The sequence below is a fragment of the Tursiops truncatus genome, chromosome 3 (genome assembly GCF_011762595.2).
Source record: "Tursiops truncatus isolate mTurTru1 chromosome 3, mTurTru1.mat.Y, whole genome shotgun sequence".
NCBI classification, from domain to species: Eukaryota; Metazoa; Chordata; class Mammalia; order Artiodactyla; family Delphinidae; genus Tursiops; species Tursiops truncatus.
Genome location: NC_047036.1, coordinates 42,023,673 through 42,048,075, shown reverse-complemented (window position 1 = coordinate 42,048,075; position 24,403 = coordinate 42,023,673). Strand labels below are relative to the sequence as shown.

At 39.7% G+C, this 24,403-nt stretch overlaps 1 protein-coding gene across 1 annotated transcript; it reads right to left on the bottom strand.

Annotated features, from left to right (window-relative positions):
- Positions 1-2,990: 2,990 nt before the first annotated feature.
- GZMK (granzyme K) lies at positions 2,991-11,504 on the bottom strand. Its single transcript, XM_033852860.1, has 5 exons — positions 11,369-11,504; positions 10,945-11,092; positions 5,844-5,994; positions 4,805-5,074; positions 2,991-3,389 (listed from the first exon to the last, which is right to left on the bottom strand). Exons 1-5 carry the CDS (start codon positions 11,430-11,432, stop codon positions 3,228-3,230), a joined length of 795 nt encoding a protein of 264 aa, XP_033708751.1. The 5' UTR covers positions 11,433-11,504; the 3' UTR covers positions 2,991-3,227.
- Positions 11,505-24,403: the final 12,899 nt, after the last annotated feature.

The window sequence follows — 24,403 nt, the reverse complement described above, 5'->3', positions numbered from 1 at the left end:
TTTAGTTGCTCACCTGAATTAATATTGATCTGTTTCAGGCATTATATTTGGACCTAATTGTTTTTAGTGCTGTCACTTTTTATTAAAACTGGATGGACGTGAAACATGAAGCCTTTTTCTGTGTCTGTGAGGAAGGAAAATATGCTCTGTCTACAGTCATGAAGAAGGGAGGAGGTGGGATAATTCAGAATGACAACAGTTCCCCTAAAACCTTGGAGCAGTTAAAAAAATTTTCTTTTAATTAAAAAAATTTAAATTGAAGTATAGGAGCAGTTTTAAAGTCTGTTTATTTGCCTCATTTTTGACTCTCAACTTGTCTTTGAGGCCACAGATGGAATCAAATAAGCTCTCAAAGACAGAACTCCCCAAACTAAAATGCTATATTATTTTAGGCTATTTTGGAAAGATTTTGGTATGCTTAATAAAATAGTACTTCCCTGAAAGGATCAGGGATACTGTTCAATTGCAGCCTCCATCATCAGCTGCTTTTCAAAATAAACTGTTTATTTTCCAGTTTCAGAGTCACCAGACCTTCCATAGCTGTTGACAGAAGCTTCCTCTTTGGCAATCTGATCTGGTTGGACTATTGGATGTGAACAGCATGGAGCCTAAAATCAAAACACAGCTCTCAGGTTTTAGTGACAAATTTTCAGGATACTCACCAACTGCAATCCGAAGAAATCTCAACAGTCCTTTTGTTACATTAAAGAGACTTGCAACAATATGTTCCATGGATTTGAAATTTAGATGAGATAATTATTTTTTTAATGGTGAGTCCAGAGTTTCTACAATTCCTCCACCCCTTTTTTTCTTATGAAGTATAGTCTTGGATTTCTCGGTCATAATCAGTATATTTTTAATGAATCAAAATGACACAAAATGGAATATTTAGAAATTTTTTATTACTTTATTCTCAAAGCAGTTCTATACTTTTAATTAGGTTGCTTTTTAATGCAGTGCTTCCATTTGGCTAAGTATTCATAGTAGAATAGTGCTGGTTAATGGTTTCTAAAAGCCATGACAACAAACAAACAAACAAACATAAAAGAATCCTTTTCTATATGAATGTAACAAAACTCAATGGTGGTACTTGGAAATAAGTGGTATTTTTCTCCTGAAACCCAAATTAAATATAAAGGCTGAGATGAACCTTTTGGTTTCTGACCATTGAAGGAGAAGCCTGAAATGATGCTACTGTCCTCCACCACCACCCACTCAAATTAGAAAGAGTTACCAATCTAATCACTGGACCACCACAGTCAAGGACAGCTGAGACCCTAAAGTGCCCCTACTGAATTGCACTTTGGTCTTCTGTTGTCAGTTCACACTGAAGGATTTATAAAAAACAATGCCAAGAACTTACTGTTCTTTTTTGTAATATGTTATTAAGGATGTTCATTATCAGTGGCTTTTGGATTTGAGTGTTTATCAGAATCAACTGTATTGCTTTTAAACAATGCAGGTTTCCAGGCCCACCTCAAGCCTATTCAATCTGAATTTCTAGGCAAGGACTCAGAACAATCTATATTCCAAACAGTCTTCTCAGGTGATCCTGATACCTTTGGTAGGGACATAGGAACCATGGCACAGTGTCCTTCTTAAGAGGATCACGGAAGAAAGTTCTGTTTAGTTTTAGTTCTAACACCAGTGGCCCTACTTCTGGGAAAATAGTTTATTTTTATTTCCTGGATACTGTAATTCATGTAACTGATTCTGTTGATCTTTTTGCATTGACTCATATGAAACATAGAGCCAAATATGGCTCCTTCTAGCAAAAGTGTAGGGAGAAGGCTTCCCTGGTGGCGCAGTGGTTGAGAGTCTGCCTGCCGATGTGGGGGTCACGGGTTCATGCCCCGGTCCGGGAAGATCCCACATGCCATGGAGCGGCTAGGCCCATGAGCCATGGCCGCTGAGCCTGCGCGTCTGAAGCCTGTGCTCTGCAACGGGAGAGGCCATAACAGTGAGAGGCCCGCGTACTGCAAAAAAAAAAAAAGTGTAGGGAGAAAATTATGGCACTTTGGGTGTTAACAGCATTCCTATCTTCATCTAATCTCTCTTACTCTCATTTCCTCCTTGCCTCAATTTCTTCACCAAATTATTATTTATTTTAATTAATTAAATGTATTTATTCATTTATTTACCATTTGACTCTCTTCACCCATTTTTCTTACTCCTCATCCCCCACCTCTGGAAACCACCAATCTAATCTGTTCTCTGTATCTAAGAGCTTTTTTCTTTTTTCTTAAAGACTCCACATATAAGAGAGGTCATTTGGTATTTGTCTTTCTCTGTCTGACTTATTTCACTTAGCATAATGCCCTTGAGGTCCATCTATGTTTTTTGCAAATGGCAAGATTTCATTCTTTCTTATGGTTGAATAATATTCCTGTGTGTGTGTGTGTGTGTGTGTGTGTGTGTGTGTGTGTGTATACACCAGTTTCTTTATTCATCATTCATCAATAGACACTTAAGTTGTTTTCCATATCTTGGCTATTGTAAATAGTTCTGCATGAACATGGGGGTGCATATGTCTTTTTGAGTTAGTGTTTTCATTTTCTTCAGACAAATATCCAGAAGTGAAATTGCTGGATCACATTGTATTTTTATTAATTTTTTGAGGAAAAATTGTTTTTAATTTCATGTATTGTTTTATTGCAGGTATTTTTGTATTTTGCTTTAAATCCTGTTTGGAACAAAATGTGACATAAAAAAATAATAAGTGCTATCTAAATATTTGTATAAACCTTGATGATTTTTTCTTTTCTTTTTTTTATGATTTTTTCTTAACTTGAGTTAGGGTGCTTGAATTTAGTGTTTCTTATTTTAAAAATACAGCTTAGGGTGATCCAGCAGAAATCACAACATAAACCTAGTTAAAGGTGATGCCATTACTGTCTTGTTTAATCACCTTTTTACCCTTTTGGGGGAGAGTGTGTGGAGTTGGGGGATATATCATTCCCTGTATCTTATTTCCATACAAGACAAGCAGATAGTCTTCGAAATTTTATTCAGAATAAGATCAGCAGAGTAGAAATACATCAGTGGTACATGTGAAAAAGAACTTGATTCCTTAACAAAATCAGTCCTAATGGGTCAGGAGTGGACCCTAACTATGCTCCACTTAAGCTATATTCAACTACCTCTGAAGATAAGTTGGCCTGTGGAACATATTATGAAACAAAAACAAAAACAAGCAACTGGTAGAGCTAAGAAAATCATGTGTCGTCTTAGTTTGCATGAGATGGGGCCAAGATGCTTTTGATCCAAGCCTGGTATTTCCAGGTTAATAGGATGTAGATTCCAGGTTTCTTGGCATCACCACATTTACGACCTCCAGAGACTAGGGCATGGAAGGCACCTTTGCAGATCAAGGGGCCCCCTGAGTCACCCTGGAAAGAAGAAAACGGGAAGATGCTTGGTAAGTAGCTGTTGAACTTTTTCAACCATCAGCTGTTAGTTACTCAAAGGATTATTAACTGGGTCCTTGGTTTCTTTGTGTCCTGCAGAGTGCCTGATACAGCCCCTGACACAGTATAGATTCTCTGTGTCTCTGTCTCCATCCAGGACCATGGTTCTGTCCATTTGTCTGTCTGCCTCTCTTTGTCCATGTCCCTGTCTCTGTCTAAGACTATGTATATTTACATCCTTTGGTAATCAGTGACTGCTGAACTTTATTCACGAAGAAATGGGTAGGCATAAAGTTTGAAATAACCCATGGAAATAAAAGAAATTTTGATAATTATGAATTCCATTTTGGTGCTCATGGATTTGAAATCAAGTTGCCATTGAGACTGGTAGAAAAGAGCAATGTATTAAAGTAAATGTCTTGGTGGCAGGTACTCTATCTTCTCTATTTTTTTCTATCATCATATGATTGAATGTGGGGCTCTGCACATACCCAACATTTAGTAAATACTTGCTCAATGATCTGATTCTTGAGGACTCACTCTGACAACAAAACAATAAACAAAAATTCTGTCAAGGAAAGTGACAAGGTGATAGAGTGGGAAGCCTGGCGTTTCAGATAAGGAGCTAGCTTTCAAATCTAAAGAGCAGTCTTTGCCTCTGCTGCCAATCACATCAAAAACTGCAGTACTTTGTGCTTGGTTGGCTGTGAAAATAGAGGCTGAGGGGGTTGATGATCTTGGGGCACCGCAGTTACACATGATCTTTGTCATCATCATACCCTCCCCTTGATAATGCTTAATATAGTATAATGTGAATATTATATTGTATTTTTAAAAAAATTAGTAATCCATCTGTGCTAGGTAGCCTTCATCACCTGTAAACATGATCACCTATTTTTTTTTTTACTACCTCAGGAAACAGAAGATTTTGAAAAGCATGACTGTTGTTCCTTTTAGTCAGTTAGCAGTTAGTCAACATTATTTAAGAAACACATAATATACATTTGAGCTTTTTGCATTTGAGTTTTAGAAGACCTATTAGTTTAAAGGTGGTGATGGTGGGGGGTTGAGAAGTTATCTTCTAATCACCACTACTGACCTCAGAGTTGGTAGGCTTTCTAAGGGCAGTAATACCCCTCAGTAAAAGTTATCAGATATAGTTAACTATCCTGATTAACAAACACTTAATGAGTGCTTACTACGTGTTGTGCAAGTACTTATGACTCATTTGCATTGGTAGATGAGAAAGCAAAGAGAACACTGTGCAGGATCGGAGGGCACTTTTTGGAGTTGTGATGCGATGTTTTCCACGCCTCTCCTCCTCGGTGCGGGTGTGCAGGTGGGGCCTGACTGTAGCTCAGCAGCCTGAAATGCCTGTTTGAGTGAGGGGTTCTTACCTGGCAGGAATCCTTCTGGCCTCTGGCATCTCCTGCACATACCATGTTTTTAGTTATAATAGGGTCGTGGTTGTAATAACTTTGGCTGTTGCAAACTTTTCGACTTATGACAGTAACAGTGACTTCTCGCAGGGTATCAGAGGGCCTTAAAAATTCTGGGTCAGTGGCTCCCCAGCCAATAACCTGGCATTTTGTTCCAGCTTTAATATCATTTTTGGCTCTTGGGTGGAGCAGTTGGACATGTTTGTTGAGTTTTGCGGCCGTGTGAAGCTGACAGATTGAAAAGAGAATAAATTATCATTTGTCCCCAGTAGTATTATTAGCCTGAGTGATGTATGTGTGGTCCCTCTGTGCTAGGAGGGCGTCCCTCTTCTTGAATCTACTTTGGTGGTAGCCCACAGCTGCATTTGTGGTTGTTGCTTTTCTGAACATGCTCTTCATTTCCCTTAGAGCTCAGTGATCCTTGGGGAGGGAGCTTACACAGAGCAGGAATTTTGCCCAGTCTCTAGCAAACTGGCCTTTGCTCCACATTGGATGGTTTGCTGTGGAATAACATCCATAGGTCATGACTTTGAGGGCTGGGCTATTTCCTGCTAGATAGGACCCTTGAGTATGGTCTAGACTAAGTTTGGACTAGACTAAGTATGGTCTAGACTAAGTTGTAACTCACTTCTATATCCCCAAAGTCACTTGCTTGGCTCTGTTGTATAAGTGACTTGTATTTTTCATTTGCTAATGAGAAAAGCATTGGGGAAAAAGCTTGCAGCGTGGATCCTTGGGCCTGTTGGGGTGTTCTCCTCCCACGGATGCGAGCATCAGAGCTGTTTTAACTTGTATAAACACAGCCCAGATGCATCTGTGATAACTTCTTGTTTCTCTCAAGGCAGTAAATGGAGTATAATGGGCCCTTATAAAATATGTCACAATCACCTCGAACAAGGGGAAAGTGCCAACAACATCCTTTTGTGTAGATGATTTAACAACTGAACTGTGCTGTATAAGAATGTTGGAGAAACTGAAGGAATGCAATGCTACATACCTCAACCAGCATAATATCATTTGATTTAGGATCTGATGTAAATCTTGGGAATCGTATGAATCTTTTAATCTCAAATGTTTGTTTGGAGGCCTCATTCTTTGAGAGAGAGTGTGCTCCTAAAACCACTTTGGAAGACTGGCCTTTGGCAAACCTAAAAAAAGCAAAGAGGATAGACACCACAGAATGATTCTCAAATCTTCCAGTGAGGAGTAGAAATGGTGGAGGAGGCCATATACCTACAGGAATAAGGACCAGCTCCAAGATAACCTGTGTAGGATTAGGTGGAGTGACAGAGGTGTCAGTGGACCCAATCACGAATGGATGATAACAAGGGCCAAACCCATCCCACTCCAATTCCCCAGCCTTGCAAAAGAATATTAGGACTTGTACCCTACTGTGGGGAAAAAGGAGTGAAATACTAAGTGACTGAGATCAAGTTTACAATAAAGCTGTGTTAATTTATATAAAAATAAAGGAACTTATATTTCTCGAGTTTGTGGGTTGTGATTTATATCCACCATTGTTAAGTTTTTTTTATTGAGGTAAAATATACATAACATGAAATTTATAACTTTAACCATTTTTAAATGGTTCTGAGGCATTAAATACATTCACATTGCTGTTCATCCATCACCACCACCATCAATATCCAGAAATTTTTCATCTTCCCAATGTTAAGTGTTTTAATAACTAAAAGGTAAAAAGGCACAACTCTACACTTGCTAATCTGGTATGTCTAAACCTCATCTCAGGGCAATATGGAGAAGTAAGGTCCATTAGATGGCTTTCAACTATACTCATATGTTCTGTCCCCTCAGTTAGAAAGAGGATTTAGACAAGAAGGGAAAACTTTCCTCAAGGTGAAAAATCATTGGAAATTAAGACACTTTAGAGTTAGTAGTCATTGAAAATTCCATTGTGGAGATTTAGAGGATAAAAACTGGTGAGTCAGATGAAGAAACAACAGTTTTTTTTTTTTTAAATCTCTAGTCATATACAATTTTAGTACCAGTATTTCAACAGTTGATCTGATTTACTGTATGTTGAATAAAATTATATTTACATCTAGTTATGAAATATATAAATTTTTTTTTTGAGATCTTGACAACACCTTGGAGCCATTTGCACACTACAAAAATATCCCATTTTAATGTGTGTTCTCAGGAAACGACTTCAAATCCTTTTTTGGAACAAGGAAGGTGATAAAAATAATTATATTTGTTTACATGTAACTATTTCATTGTCATGTGGAAAAGAGTCAGGGCAGGTTACAAGAAAAGCACACATACCCAATAAACACACATATATACATATGAATAAAGATTAATAAAAATTAAAAAGAGCACAGAAACATACGGAAAAAGGAATAAGAGGTTGTTTTAGGTTTGGGGAGCCAGTATATGGCTATGCTGGGGTGGGTTTGCGTATGGCAAGGCTGTGACTGCTGGGAATTACCGTTTTTTGGTTTCTACCAAAAGAGTTTATTCTGGTTTATTTTGGGAATTCCAGCTCTATTTGTTGAAAAGATTGTCTATTGCAAAATCAGGATGGGGATGAAATTTCTCAAAGGATGTAGATTGGATTTCTCAGGATTGATTCAAACCCAAATTCAGCGTACTCACTAAACCCAAAGCTTTGGAGGGGAAGGATGATATAAAATCCCTGGGATTACTGATATAATAGAAAAGATGGATACATCCATAAATAACTAACACAGGAAGGCTGGGAGATACAAATGCAGGAAGTGGAAGATGAATTCTGAGTAGGGGAAGGGTGCTGAGAAAATGTCTGTTTTTCCTTCATCTTTTACCAATTTCCTTGATTTGTTAATGGCTTTGAAGTGTTTTAGTTATTTTTGTCTCCACTGGGACATATGAATACCAAAAACAACCCAAGCAGACCATGAATGTTTTCTGAACTTTCCATTTCTAGATATACTTCAATTGTAATCTGTACTACAGAGGTCAATTTTTTTCTGCCCACAGGATACCTGGAATTACCTGAGTTCTAGGATCCCACCTCCTTACCTAAATCCAGGTATGAATTCCCACTGAGGAGAAGTGACAATACTAGTGTCTCTTTTGCACAGCGCAGTGTTTCTCCACAGGTGGTCTTTGGACCACCTGCGTCAGAATCATCTGGAGGTGTCTGGCTGCATGGCGCCTCTATAAGCCCCGTGCCAAGCCCCTTCAAGCCTCTTATTTCCTCTGCCACTCTGCTTTGGCACTGAGCAGTGTTTCTGCTTAGACCCATTCCTCTGGGTGTGTTAGTGAAGGTAGGGTCCCTATTTTTGGAACTCTCTTGCCTAAGAGAGGAGGGAACTATCTGGCTGTCAGAGATGGGCTGTCATGGTTTTATCCCATCAACATGACTGGACCATGATATTTGTTCCTCAGTGATTACCATGGAAGGTACAGATATTAATATAACATTAGATGACATTTATTAGGTTACTGTAGTGTGCCAGGTTTTGTGCTAAGCATTTTACATATTTTCCCTCATTTAAACCTCACAACAGCCCTGTGAAGGAGGTATTATGATTATCCCCATTTTGCAGATGAGGGAATTGATGATCAGATAAATTGACGAACTTGAGAAAGTCCCACCAATATTAAGCGGAGGCTCTGGGATGCAAATGCAGGGGGGATTAAAGCTTCTTTTATTTGAACCTGGGGTCTGGATTGGTAACCATTCTACTCTGGGAGCCTTGAGTGATTTGGGATGGAGTGAGGCCATGTGGAAGGGGCTGGGTGGGAGCGAGGAGGTTCCATCTATTCACTGGCTAGGCAGGTGAAAGGATGGGGGAGTGTTCAGTGGGAGAAGGCATTGGAGGAGACTAGGGAAGATAGTGGACAAGAGTTGGTGAGAGTTTTGCTTCTGATAAATTGAAATGCTGAAAATGTTATACAAGAGGATTTTTTACTGGTTTCCTTTTATAATTGGCATGGCAACTAATAAAGGGGCCAAGAGACTAAGTGAGGAACTTAGTGTGGATGGGTAGTGAGAAGGGAACACCCCAGATTTGGCCCCCTTCACCATTTTGCTGAGAGAGGGGCCTGGAGTTAGTAAGCTTTTCTCGTAGGATACTTGGGAGTCCATTTGTGGGAAGCCACCATTGAACTATTTCATAAATATTTTGGATTTCACAAAGCTTAATGTTTTTCTAAGCACCAATCTGCCTACATTTTTACACCCAAGTGTCCTGTAGAGGAAATCTGATCCACATATTCTGCAGTTCTTTAAACTACAGCCATTTAAAATAATATTTAGCAATAGTTTTTTTTTTTTTTTTTTTTTTTTTTTTAATTCCAGGATCTCTTTTTCCCAATTTTTCAATTTGGGAATCTATTTCTACTGAGTCAAGTTCACTTGACAAAATTTAAAATTCAACTTAATAATACTATTTACCTTTGGATAGCAATTTATGGCTTGTGAAGGACTTCACATAGTGTTCATTTAGCTTAGCAACAACCAAAACCCAAAAAATCCCCTCCCCTCCAATTTATTTCCTTTTTTCTATCCAGCATTTGTTCAGCATTTATAATAAATCAAGCTCTGTGTCTGGGGAGGTTATAATCCATTTGAATGTGTAACCACAAGCATATCTGAAGATGTGCATATTCTGAATTGAATGAACATTTATTGATAGTCACCCTCTGCTTAGCTGGTCCCCAGGGCACAAGTGCCCTAGAAAAGACAGAACTGATGAGGACACAAGGGTGATTTCTGTGACAGCAAGAACCCTGCTTAAATGAAGTAGCCATGTTAAATCGGAAATTAGTGGCTTGCTATTTAGAAATAAAACAGAAGTTCTCACAGTTTGCAGGCTTCAGAATTTCTAATTTTTGTTCAAACAATCTCATTAAAATGGAGCAGCCAAGCAAAATCCCCAAAATATGGGAAGCAAGTCAATTCAGTTGTTCCATTTAGATATAACTGATGCCTAGAGAGTAAATGATTATGGCTAAGAGGTTCTTAAGTGAAGTGCTGTCATATTTGTAAGAAAAGGAGAAGGCCCCATCTTTTCTTAGCTTATTCAGGCAAGAAACATAAGGAAGAAACATACAAACAAACACCAGCCCCCGGGCTTCCCTGGTGGCACAGTGGTTGAGAGTCCGCCTGCCGATGCAGGGGACACGGGTTCGTGCCCCGGTCCGCGAAGATCCCACATGCCGCAGAGCGGCTGGGCCCGTGAGCCACGGCCGCTGAGCCTGCGCATCCGGAGCCTGTGCTCCGCAACGGGAGAGGCCCCAACAGTGAGAGGCCCGCGCACCGCAAAACAAACAAACAAACAAACAAACAAATCACCCCCCAAGCCGAAACAAACAAACAAAACAACAAACGCCAAGTTAATTTTCTATTGCTTTTCCTTTTGTGATGGTAGCGGCATCCCAAGAAGGGTTTTGGACTTTTTTAGCTGAAGTAAGAGAATCATAGAATGAGAGGTTATAGTCCGTCTTTAGAAAATCTTTCATTTTACGTATCCCAGAAAAAATAGCTCTCTCTCTCTCTTTTTCTTTGTAAATCATCTATACTTTTTTTTTTTTTTCACCTAGTTAGATTGTTGCCCCTTACAGCTGTGATTCCCAAACTGTGCGGTGGGCATTGAGCAGAGGAGTTAAGGTAAGGGGTCTCAAAAGTCTATTAGCAAAGCAGGCTCCTCATACGTATAACAGTAATAAAAGCTGCAACTTATTTGCAGCTCACTAGGTGCTAAGCATGCTAAAATATTTAAATAGATACTATTTAATCCTCAAAACCCCATGAAGCAGTTATATACTACTATTATTATTTCCCATTTGTAAAGTGGGGTGCAAACTCAGGTTGTCTGATTTCCCCTAACAAGGTCAGGAATACTGCCGCTTCATAACTGTTGCTGTGTTCCCAGGCATTACATGAAGGACTTGAATTTGTCTATTGGGTTGCCTAGATCTCCCAGAAAAGGAGAACTTGGGGCAGAATCGCGGATGTGTGAGAGGGTAAATAAACTCCACCAGTTGGTCGGTTATCACAGAAGCTAAGGGTAGATCAAATTCTCTCCTGGGAGAGGCGAGCTTCTTTTCTAGCCAACTTGAGGAAACACAGTAAGCCTAATACTCACCGAGAGTGGCAGTGGGCCGCCGTCAGCACCCACTGTGGATGGATTAGCACGCCCCCGCAAATGTGATTGCCGCCATACTGCACAGAAGCCATAAATGGCCTGGAATGAGGCGACACTTCTCTCCCACCGATGATCTCCATGTTGAAACCTCCAAAAGAAAACCAAAAGATTTAATGCAAAAGATCTAAGCAGATTATTTCATGTAATTCTTCTTTTGACAGTCATTATATAATTTTTCAAAGATTAAAAAAAGTCTTTCAGTCACCTAATAGTTATTATAATTTTACTGATGAACAACTGTATAATACATTACAGTTTAGAGAGAGCGACATGGAAGTAAAAATTATTTTCATTTATAATGTAACAATACAATCACTAGAAAATCATTTAATTCCCACATGTGGTAGGTATAGGAGATACTTACACTCTGGAGTCATGTAAGTCCCGGCTATTAGGAAACATAGAAAAAAAGAAGAAAACTTAGTCATTTCAATGGCTTAGATTTAAGAAGCCCAGATGAAATATTGTGACTGTATTGGTGAAGGAAGAAGAGGGTGAAGACTGAGTTTCGATTTTGCAGATTTAACTTTCTCACCACAAGTGTTCTAGAGGTAAAGTTTTTCACACCTAAGATTAAAGGTATATATCAGTTTGGGGAGTTTCGGAATTGTGCTTTTAGCACTTTTTAGAGCAAGGTATGTGTGCCATAAAGTACTCATTTCTGTAGTTAACCATTTTCAATATCTGTATAAGTAGTATTCATGTTATAAATGGTGAGAGAATAAAAAATATGCAAGCCATAAGAACTTAATGAAGTTCAAAGATGTTCATTGCTCTAAAGTAATACTTACTATTTTTCCTGGCAGAAAATGATGCCTATCATATTTAGTTTCTCTCTATTTTTCATTTGGACATAGATTTATTATGTAGAGAGACGTGGAACCTTTCACAAATCACGGCTGCTTTACAATAAGGCTTAGCTAAAGCCTGAACATCATCCAGAGAAACCCATATGTTTTGTAGCAAATTTATTCGTAGTCATGCCATTTTCTCTAAATTTGACCAAATTTGGTTAAATTTTCATTACAGTTTTGGAAAATTTAACAATGTTATTAAAGGGGAATATTGGCAACATATTTCTAATTCTGAGTGTCTCTTTTACTCATTTTTAATTGAAAATGACCATGTGTTTATCCAGGGCCTTAATAATAATATCTTTTAAAAATCAAGGACTGCACTTTGTCACTCTCCCCAGGAACAGATGAAACACATTGCCAGGCTTTCTACTGTACTTTCTCCTTCACTACGAAAGGTATTCGACTTAAGAGTCTACGAGATTCTGTTTGTGCTGGGTGCTGATCAATAGTGCAAATGTTATAAAATGAGTATGGATAGACAAGTCAGGCACCATGCATGACCCCCAACACTTTGCAGAAACACTGACCAAAATTTACCTTGAATTAATAGATCTTATTTTCCTTTTTCTAAGATATATGTGTCCTATCTTTTATTTTTTTTTATAAAGGAGAATTGAAATACAGAGCTATTTTTCTTGGCAGACTGTGAAAGACTCCTACTAAATTGCTCTGTAGCATAAGACAGTGGGAATAATACAAAACAATATTATATCGTATATTCTACATTATAATTTAATGTGTCTTAAATTATTTCCAAAATTCTCTTTACATGATCATTTATATGTTTTCATGTCTTATGTCTGTGAGAAAGGCAGGACAAACTACTATTTTTATGTTACAACTGAAGAAATAGGTTCAGAGAGGCTACGTAATTTGCCTAAGTTTACACAGCATACAAGCTGGACCAAATCATTTGCCTGATCTGAAATAACTTGTATGTTAATAAATATACCACCGGAGCACAGAATTCGAGAAGTATCCTGTTTGCACTCTACCAGGATGCAGCAACAGTAAAGCTCTCCTGCATGGTAAATAAGAAGAATTAACAAAACCAATGCAGAGTAGTGACTTCCTGTCTCATAGACCTGTGGGTGAGACAAGGAGGAGCTGGATTAAGAAAAGCCACAAACTTAAAGCAGATTTGTTATTTCCAGCCAAAGGTCCTCGTTACTTTGCAAGTCATTGTTGTCACTGTTGGTGTGCCTTGATGGATTCCTCATGTGCCACTTCTGCAAGCTGTAAAGTGGGCTTGATGATGCCAGCTCCCCACTGTATTGCAGTGATGTTGGGAACATAAGAAAGATAACGTGTGACATTTGGAAGTGATTTGAGCTGTGAGGAAGAAATGAACTGTGTAAAAGACAAAGCTTCATTTTTGCCGGGGTGGCAGGGGGGCATGGTTAAAAAATCTCTCAGCTGCTTACTTCTGTGTAGTAAGGACTAATATCCACATAGATTTTTACAAATTGCTAGGCATTTTCAACTCTATTTCCTGGGAGGTGGCTGTCATTAGTCTTGTTTTGTGGATAAAGACTTGCTGGAGATTACTGACCTAGCAGGTGGCAGATCAGTTCTTAAACCCTTAGGTGCTGGCTCCAGGGTCCATGTGGCTTTCAACCTGACCACATGCCTGCCCTACTTTGACAAGTTCTGGGGCTTAGATGCTCTAAGAGGCAAGCTGGCTGTGCAGAGGGAAAAAGGATTTAGCCATATACACTGCAATTAGACATGGTGAGATTTAATTCAATTGGGAGGATTTTTTTTTTTTTCTTTAGAATTTTTGGCTTTTTTTTCCGGACGGTCTCATAACTCTTTCTTGTAGCTGTCCTGGAAAATTCTGAGAATCATGTTGGTTTATAGTAAGGAGTTATTTGGTTTGGGCTTTAAACTGATGCGGGGGTTAATAGCATCATTTGTTATAACATTCAGGATCCTGGATTTGAGAACAGTGAGCTGTGTAACATGATGAGCTCCACCATCTAATTTATTTCTTGGTGTCGATTTTTGTTCTGTTGAGTCTGCTGCGGGGAGAGCCGTGTTTGCTTTGGATGAATTTTGTAGCAGCTGTGCTGGGCTGAGCAAGTGTGAGGCGGTGCTCTGAGCAGGACCGGTTCACAGGTCAGGGGCCTTGAGGTTCTCCTTTGCTGTGTTGTGTTCAGCTGTCCCTATTAGCTGTTCTTGGCGATGCTGATTTTGAGCTCCGGGTTTTTGTTTTCCTTCATCCCTACTCTCTCTCGACCCTTCTGTGTTTCAAGAGACCCATACAGAGCAGTTGTCTGGAAGCTCCAAAGGCCACATGTGGTTCTCTCCTTTGGGCTTCCATCACATTCATTAGCCACGCCCTCTAAAGCCTTGTCACTCAAAGGATGGCTACCAGACCTGTTTCCGGTGTGTGACCTGTTTATTACCCATCTAGGGCAAGATGAGGACAGAAGTTGAGAGACAGAGTTTAGAGGCTGTTACAGTCATTTATCATGACTCTGTACTAATTTACTTTATTTAATGAAATGTAATTTAATGTCTGTCCAACCTAATCATATAATAAGGCATGCATTTTGTATGCCTTTTAAAATTTTCAATTTAATTTTCCTACTCATCTGTGTTTTATTGTATAAAAGTATCAGTCCACAATGAATTGAAACAAAAACCAAACAAATGAACAAACAAACAAAATTTCAAAACATACCTGGTCTACCCCATGGGTAGTTTGAGTACTGCTCTGTAGACACAAATGCAAAGCATGTCTATTTCAAGCCCTTCCCATTTCTTCCCTTTTGACCTCCTTTGGAAAGTTTTCCAACACCAAGGTTTCCAAGACTCCCATGGCTGTCCTGCACCAGGCACTTGAGATCAAGATTTGGCAGAATTCTACTGGGTCCTTCCTTTATGACCACCACCCTCTGGGCCTTGGTTTCTGTCCAGTAATGACTTAGCTAAACGCATCTGCTAAGAATTATGATGAAACTATGGCAGTTTTGAAAATTGGAGTAGGGAGGGTTATTGGGGTGCTGTATGATGACATTATGTCCAAAGGTGCCCAGAAGACAAATCCTACTTCAGATTACAGCCATTCCTTCCATGAGATTCCACCAAATGGATGAGCTTGAGAACAGCCGCAAGGGAAAGCGAAGTATCCCTTGACTCATACCTGAAGCTTTGGACTTAATGTCAGTGTAGAGAAACTGGGTAAGCTGCGTTGGAGCGTAAGGAGCCCTGTCTTTTCCTAAGCTACTTCATTGTAAATACTTCAGAGAACTGCTCCATGATCTCCCTTTGGTGGAATGATGATGGTGATTAAAGTAGGATGGAGGGAAATTTGTTTTATATTTCTCTGCCTTTTAATCAGAACATATTTTGCGTATTGATCATCTTCCTTTATTAAATATGAGTATGTTTCCTACTCACCACTATTGAGTTAAGTAACACAATAGTCCTTTAACCTCCTCCTCCTTTACTCCTCTCCAAGTCAACTATGAAATAACTGCAGTGGATGAGAGGTACAATGGGTAAGTACGGACGGTATCTTGGCATAAGGAATAACCACACGAAAACAGCTTGATAATCTGGCAGATGGGGATTTTCCAGTATACCTGGAGCTGGCTGCCTGGCCAGATACTGTCCTAATCTCAGCTTTTTCTCCAGGCCTCAAGCTGCCCTTTTGTGACACCTCTTCTTTTTCTTTTCTTCTTCAGGGTGGCTTTTGATGTTCATTTTCACTGAGTTGAAATGTTAAGGGAGGGAAAGTCCCACATGGTGTGGTCCTGTGATGTCACTGGACATAATCACTCACACTGTCTGCAGTGTTTGTCCTAAAAGATTTACACATGTGAAAATCCTTTCAACAGGGATGACTGCCAAAGGAAGGTTTGTAGCCCTGATCTCTCTCCCAGCAGCAGACTTGTAGGGCCACTGGCCTTGCACAGAGGAATTGAGGACTTGCATGAACCTGGTGGGGCTTTGGGAAGAAAACTGGGGTCCATATGTAGTCAAGGGAAAGATGTCAGGGAAAGAACTTGGTGATAGAAACCAGAAGAAATGTGGAAGCAGGAAGGGAAAGGAAGGAAATAAATATTGCAGAGGAAAGAAGAAAACAATCAATGGAGGATGGGAGGCCTTACAATGAAACACTTCCATTTATAGTTGAACATCTCAGATACTGTGATGTGTCCCAAGCCAAATATATCATCTTTTTTTACAATAGAAACACATCTGTTAAAAGGAATAATCTTATCGCATTGAAAGCAATTAAGCTGTTTAAATGAATCAGATTGGTTTCATAAAATAAAGCAGGAAAACTAGTAGTTGTTTCAGAGAGGATGGTCAGATTCATTCATAAGGGAAACACAGTAAATGCTGTAGCCAAGCTGGAACTCAATAAATCAATTGATTCAGTATTCCTTAATTTTTCACTTACAATGAATTCAAGTAGAAATTGTCACACAGTTCTAAGTGTGATAGAAATACTTTTCCCAAAGGCGAATGATTAACCAAACAACACACACACACACATACACATACACACATTTGCACATTCCCCTGCCCCACACCCACTGATACCTAAATCCCTAGCGTACTCTTTATCACAAATAAATTCCAGGTGGATCAAAGATTTTCTATGAAAAAAGTGAAACCATTATAAACATTAAATGAAATTGTAAGTTAAAAGCAATGTTTGAGAGAGGAAGGCATAAAGGAAACCAATACATAAGAGTATATAAAACTTTGACTTTTGTAAGGCAAAAAACACCAGAGGCAATATCCAAAGACATATGATAAAACATTCCCCCCAAAGATAATATCTTTAGTATGTGAAGAGCTCTTACAACTACATCAAAGAAAATAGGAGTAATAATAAATGAGCTTGATAATGAACAAATCAGTATAAGTATAAACAAAATAATGCTTTAGTTAAATTTCCTTTTAAGGAACCTAGCATATACATAATATTTTTTAAAAATATTGATGATTTTAGGATAGAAAATAAAGCACATTTCACATTTTTGCAAGTCTTAGTAAGTAAAAGTTTGATGCACTAATGGCAAAACTATAGCAAGTGCTGATAAAAAGACCACCAAGCTGAGAAGATATAAATCAACCAAAGTATAATCTACTACATTCACATTGTTGGTTGACAAGTCAGTGAATGGGTTTTGGCAACAATGTAATGATCGTGCTTTTTTCTTTTAGATCTTGAACTCTGTAAATCCTCTTTCCTTTCACAACTTCCTTAATTCATCTCTACTTCTCTCCAAAATCCAAAGCACATATTTTCTCTTCTCACCAGAATTTCAGATCATTGGCCTTCTTGCAATTTACCCATGTCCACTAGCTTTCTTCTGGACGCATCTGACCTCTTTTCAGTCTGAACAAGATGGTCATGTTAACAAGGCCCACCTATCTGGAATTCCCTGGCGGTCCAGTGGTTAGGACTCTGTACTTCCACTGCAGGGGTTTGATCCCTGGTTGCAGAACTAAGATCCCGCATGCCTCAGGGCATGACCAAAACAAACAAACAAACAAAAAAACCCAAACAAGGCCCACCTATCAACTCCAGGTATCATGCCTCCTTAACCTTCTACTGTGGAACTGCCCAACCATACATCTCCCTTCCCGTTTGCTTTCTCAGATTCTAGGTTAAAGAATTCTGCTGCAGAAAATCACAGTACCCTAGTGGGCTAGCCCACCAGCTCAAGAGTAGAGAGTTCACTGTACTCTAGAAATCCTCTCACTTATCTCCTTCATTCTCTAGATCACTGGCCACAATAGCCTTTCCAGACTCTATCTTTCCCAAGCCCCCCTTTCCCTCCATCACTTCACCTTCTACTTCAGACATTGAAGGTGAACACTCTCTTTTTATTTAACTACTCATCTTTTCTTCCTGGCCAAGCGAACACCTTCATAGAGGGACACCTCTATTCTCCTCATCTCCCAGGTCTTTATTTCTTTATAAAGCAACTTAAATTTCTACATCTCCACTAGCTCAATCCTTCAATATCCATCCATCCATCCATCCATCCATCCATCCATCCATCTATCCATCCATCCATCCATCTCTACATTAATTTTGTATGCAAGCACACAGACCTATCTATTCATGAAAGATATTCACTTGAACATGTTTGATCCTCAGTTTATCCTTCCTTTCCTTTCCTAATCAGAGTTTTTTCTTTCATAATCAATTTCTTGCTCTCTTGTCATCCCAACAAATTGTTTTCATTTCTCACTGCTAAAACACGCTATCAGTGAAACTTGTGGGCTGTTCTCAATACTCATTCTTGTTGATTTATCTGCATCTTTTCTTTCTGCTGACGAGTTTTTCCTTGAAGCATCCTCTGCCCCTGACTCCTGTCATACTCTCTGTTCTGACATTTTTTACCGCTTCAATCACTATTTGTCTCTTTACTGCCACATCCTCTTTCTGTTCTCCAAATTCTCTCTATGAATCTCTTCTATTCTCTTAAGCCCAGCCTGTCCCAAAGCAATTAAACAAAGTTAAATGTAGCTCTAGTCTTCAGGACTTCTCAGAGCCTTTAAATGCTAATGTGTATTGTTAATATCCCAGAGGATACGTAGGGATATAGTATGCTCAGTGTCTCAGACTTGTTGGACTAAAGAACATTTATTTTCACAGAGCATATCAAGGGACATGGATTCCTTAGACCTCATGGTGGGAAACCTGTGTACAGTTTCCGATTTTCCACCTTGACCTCTCTTCATAATATTGCTCCAACAACTTTTTCTTCTACTCTCTAGCCTCCTTACTCTCAAGAGGGAATAGATTATTTTCTATTCACCACCTCTAGGCCATCCAAGCACTTACCTTATTATTCAAGTGCTATAGGGGGTGCCACCTTCTCCATGAAGTATCTCCTAATCATTGCAGGTGGAGGTGCTTGTTCCCTCTTCCCAAAGCAAGAGGAACCCTTAGAAGTAATAGTTAACACCTTCATACATGTTATTATGGTGTTTATTTTATTCAGTCTATTCATCTCCGAGATTGTCAACTTCTTGAGGACTGTGTTTATGCACTTTGTACCTGCAAGGAATGCTTTCAGCTGTGAGTAATAGAAAACTCAACCCAGAGGGATTTAAACAACAAGGACATTCACTTTCTCATGTGACAAGAAGCTCAGGGGTAGCGGGGCACCAGGGCTGATGAATCCAGTGGCTCAGTGTTACTATCAGGACTCAGGTGTGCATCCTCGGTCCTCATGTTCACTAACCTCATGGTCCCAGGTGTCACATGTGGCTTCTACAAGGTTAAAGGACACAGCTCTTCCTGTAAGTGTATTTTACGATCTCACATCTTTTCTAGAAGTATGATGACACCTCTCCACTCCCACATGTATTTAGACAGAACAAGATCACATGCCTTCCTCAAACCAAGGGACTTTCCATCGGACTGGCTTAGACACATCTCCTAAGCTGGGATTTGGATCATCTTTGATGAAGAATAGAGACTTGAAAAAATAGGGGTTCCATTAGCAAGGTGGGAATGGGCAGAAGTAAATTTCTACCTTAATATCCTGTTCAGTTCCCCACAGATTGCACTGCACATTCTGTAGATTTGCTGAGTGAGTAAAAGGATGGACAGTGGGGTATGCCAAATAATGTGTTTAGTCAAGATTTTAGACCTCATTACCCATCTTCTACCTTTCCTGACTCTCTAGGAGGAAGATTCAAAATTTGATTTATAAGGAGGAATATTCATAGGTGAACACTTATAGTTGTTAATTCTATATTTGAAATATTAAAGCTTTTGCACCCTCCTCCCACCTCCCGTACTCTTCACACCAGTAGTATCAGGAAAAAGGAATATAATAGAACCATTTTGAGTAAATGTCTCCAAGGGAATTCACAATGATAAAATCAAAACGTAAACATAAAATAGATTTTAAATTAAGATTTTCATTGTCTCCATCAACAAAATTATAATGTTGGGAAGCTTCTCTTTCTTTTTCCTCATATTCAAGATAGCAACCATATTTCATTGTAAGTGATATGATGCCAGTAGTTGAATCAGTCTGTCTTTTAATTTAGTATTTCCTCCAGACATTCTTTGAACATGTGTCAACAGGAAAGAACATGTTTCAAAATCCTCTTCTGCTCATTTCTCCCTTAATAAACAAAATGAAGTTTGAAAATGTGTCTTTTGGTTCTCTCTATGCTTTCTAAAATTTGGCAAAAACCAGAATTATCAGAACTGGTCAAGACCACACTCTGAAGCAGGTAAAACTGACCGTGGGGACTCTTTCATCTCCACTCTCAGAATTCCTACTTCTCTTAACAGTCCTCATCTGCAAGCATTTATTGTCAGCAAATACCCACCAACATCTCATAGCTCAAGAATATTTTAAGGTGTTGCTACTTTACAGTGTATTCTCATTTTATTTAATGTTTCTTAAATAATTTTTTAAAAACCTCTAAATATTCAGAAGAAGCATCTCTAATGATGAACTGTCAGGTATGGATTCAGGGATGGAGACAGTTTGGGTAGAGAATATTCCTTGTTCCGATTAAGTCACATCACATAGGCATCACCTACTCTGGGTACATAACAGGCTGGCTCCAGGAATGACTTTTTTTTTTTTTTTTTTTTTTTTTTTTTTTGCATATTGTTGGGTAATTGAAAAGCCAGAAGTTCCTGAACTGCTGCTGCCAGGGGGATGTTTAAAACAGTCACACTACAAATGCTAAGGCACATGTATTTCTGCCCATGTGGGTAAGTGGGAAGAGAAATATTCGTGTGGGAAGTGGCAAGAGAAATATTTTAAAGTTTGGACTTCAATCAGAGAGTGCTTTACTCACTTAAATATCCCTATGAAGGAGCAAAGAACACAAAGGGTGAGGGCTCCAGGAACAGCGTGGGCTTCTGGTTCACAGATGGCACCAACACACACACATACACACACACACACACACACACACACACACACACACACACACACAAGCCATTTCCAGGTCCTATGTACCAAGGGTATAGGAAGCTGGGCAGTGGGGTAGCCTGGTGTTAGGAAAGAAGGTCCTTCTCTAAGTGGTGCTTCCCTTGTGTTACTCTCAGACACCTGCTGTAAGAACAAAGTCTCATACATTCAGAAGTCTTAGAAAAGTGACAGGATCCAAGCCAGCAGGTTGCAGCCCCAGCTGACAGCATGCAAAGAAACCAACCCAAACCAAAGTCAAGGATGCTTGTTGTGGGATCTAAATCAAAGTGCAAGGTGTTCTATATGATGAGGAGACTTTTAATAATTCATAGTTCAGGGAAGAAGGAAAACTCTCCTAGTAGACCTACCAGCTTTCCATCCCAGACATCAAGAACACTGTTCACTGTTCATTCTTCAGGCTTTTATTCTCACATTGTTGTTCTGTGAAAGTGTCAGAAGAGATACAGAGAGAGAAGAGACGGGTGATGAGAAAGATTGTGTGCATCCAAGTGGCCAGTCCTCTTGGGGAAAATGGTCAGGAAAATTGATGTAACATCTCTGGGTCAAAAACCAACATATGGTAAACCTGTATTTTATTTAAAAATCATTTCCTGGGTAAAGTCTCTTCATTCTCAAGTTTTAAAGTAGTAATAATAACCATTGGCAATAGTTGGCATCTTGAGCTATATTTTAAGCTTATTAAATAAAGGTTACTCTTCCGATGGGAAAACAAGGAATAAAAGAAGTAGGCAGCCAGCATTTTGCCAAGTGTGTCAGAGCGAAGCCAAGACTCCATAGCAATTTAGCAGTGAAGGATTAGTCCCTGCTGAAATTCGCTTTACAGACCGCGAACCAAGCCCTGGACGCAAAACAAAATCAACATGGAACGTACACACAAGGGTCATCAGAATGCGGACAGTGCAAGTAAGAGACAAGGGACAATTCAGACAAGTCTCCAACAGGGATTATTCTGTTTTATCCAGTTCATTAGCAAACACAAAGTTTTTACCTGAACTCTTACCAGTAATACTATTTTAGTATGTATATATATGTTCATATATATATATATATATATATATATATATATATATTATATATGCTTTTAAAGGTAACTGTTTAGTAAACTTGATATAATGAGATACATCCTTTTATAGCCTGAAGTCTAAAGGTAAAGAAATAGCCAGGTAGGGTTACTTACTCATGGGGCAGAACAAAACCCACCTGAGTTGCAAGTCATAATTCTGATGCCCACAATGTACTTCTTTCAGGATGTTGTTTCAACAAAGCGTCTGCTTGGGCTACAAGTGTTAGAATCACAGGATATTATTGCTGAAAGATACCTGTTTCAATCAGGTTCTGTCAGGGAATAGAATCTGACCCAAGTGATTCAAATGAAGAGACTTTAATGAAAGGACGACTCACAGAGGTGCGGGCAAGGTAAAGGGCCCCAGAGAAATGCAAGCTCAGGAGCCATTGCTGCTGAGTATATTTTGAGAGCTCACTACTTACCATGCGCTGGCTGGGTGTGTCAGTTTAACCCTAGGAAGTAGGTATTCTCATGTGTGTTTGCATCTGGGGAAATCAAGACTTAGAGATTTCAAATGTGCTCAGTTTGCTCTGTTAAAAAGTTGTGGACTCAGGATTCAAATTCAAGTGATCTGACCCCAAATCATACTTTTTTAGGCACTGCTCTATATAGCGAAATAAATCTGCTGCTTCTACCTCCCTTTAATTCCTAACAGTGGAGCTAGGAGTCACGGGGAGTGGTAGGCGTGCAGCAGGAGGGGTTGGTGGGGGCAGAAAGGAAAGTGATCTGATAAACTCTTTCTCACTACTGTGCTCGTGATGTAATGCTGGAGCTGTTTCTAGCGTTTTAACTTCAGAAGAGGGTGAAGTGAAAAGAGCATGCCTGCAACCACGGCTGCCTGAGAACTCGGCAGGGTGGGAGGATGCTGGGGGCTGGGGACGGCTGTCTCAGTCACTGTTACGTGAGGGTTGGAATTTGTGAGGCTGTCCCTGAAGTTTGCTTATTTCTTTTTAGAGCCTATGCCATTTCTCGAGCCCCTTGGATGTTCAGGACCTGAGGGAAGCATCGTGAAGATCACAATGATCATAAAATGGTTCCTGCTCACCGGAACTAGAGGGCCCCCTGCACGTCAAGAATTGTGTTCGGAGTGCCGAGATGCGATGTTGGGTGAGGGGTCCATTCTGGCCTGGAGGAGCTCAGCGGGGGCATCATACAAACCCTGACATTTCTGCCTTGAGGGGCGAAGTGTTTTGATGGATGGAGAAAAGAGGGGGAGCAGACTCAGCCCAGGTCACATTTGTCATCAACTGTGGACGCATCTGCCTACAATCTGGTCATTTTTTTTTTTTTTTTTTTTTTTTTTTTGTGGTACGCGGGCCTCTCACTGTTGTGGCCTCTCCCGTTGCGGAGCACAGGCTCCGGACGCGCAGGCTCAGCGGCCATGGCTCACGGGCCCAGCCGCTCCGCGGCATGTGGGATCCTCCCAGACCGGGGCACGAACCCGTGTCCCCTGCATCGGCAGGCAGACTCTCAACCACTGCGCCACCAGGGAAGCCCCAATTTGGTCATTTTTGTTTTCAATGACGAGAAATACTTACTCAACTGTAAATACTAGTGTTGTATAATTACAACAGGTCAAGATTAAAAACAGAAGTTTAAAAAAATATTTAGTTAAAAATAAAGTATAAAACCCCAAGTTATTAACTGTTTCTTAACTCTGACTTCTTTGGCAGTTGAATAAACAACTTACCTGGAAACACTTCTTAATTCAGACTTTCTCTAGCTCTAAGTTCTGGTGTATTTAGGTCTTGAGACACTTTCTGGGGTCACATTTATTGCTTCAACCCCTTTCTCCTCTTTTCAGGTACTAAAGGTCTTTGATTACCTGTTTATTCTAGTTGCCCTGGCAGTGGGACTGTATGTGGAGGGAAGCTGTACTTTGCGTTTTGAGGTTTTGAACGCTCCTAACTGAATGTGAAGCACTCTGATGATGTATCCACCCCTCAAAGGAGAAGCCTGTCTTCCTACAGCAGGTTTCTGTGGCTTTCCAATTGCAGGTGAACAGTTTTGAAAGCTCACCACGTAGGATTGTTTGACAGAGTGAACCCCTAACTGTTTTTGTTGCTGCTGCTGTTGCGTTTATGAGGTGTGTGTGCGCGCATGTGTGTCTGTGTGCTTGTGTTTTAACCAACTAGGAAGAGCTTATCAAGGCAAGCGTGCAACATGTGTTTTCCCTTTCTCAACAGTTTTACTAACTGGTTCCTCTCAGGTCCCTTCAACAGTGCCTGCCAGATATTCCCTGGTAGGATCAGGTACCCTACATTTTCTTGCTTTCAGTATAAGCTCTTGTCTGGATGTGGGATGCTTAAAAGGTGATCATTCGTGACCTTATTTGAAGTCCCATTATTTAAATTTATAAAATGAAGGCATTAATGCTAAAAAAAACCCAGCGTGGGTCAATGCTCCAAAATTATCCATTTGTTATACTCTTGGTCCTTCCTAGACTAGACCACATGAAGGTTGAAATTTTGATCTTGAGAACACTTTGAATGCTGAAAGCCCAAAGTACATTGGATTCCTTTCATTCTTGG

Coding starts and splice junctions, on each gene's coding strand:
- GZMK (XM_033852860.1), bottom strand. CDS start 11,432: ATGACTAAGTTTTCTTCTTTTTTTCTATGTTTCCTAATAGCCGGGACT. Junction 11,093..11,368: donor GACTTACATGACTCCAGAGT/GTAAGTATCTCC, acceptor TTTCTTTTGGAG/GTTTCAACATGGAGATCATC. Junction 3,390..4,804: donor GCCAGAAGGATTCCTGCCAG/GTAAGAACCCCT, acceptor TCTTCTTTCCAG/GGTGACTCAGGGGGCCCCTT.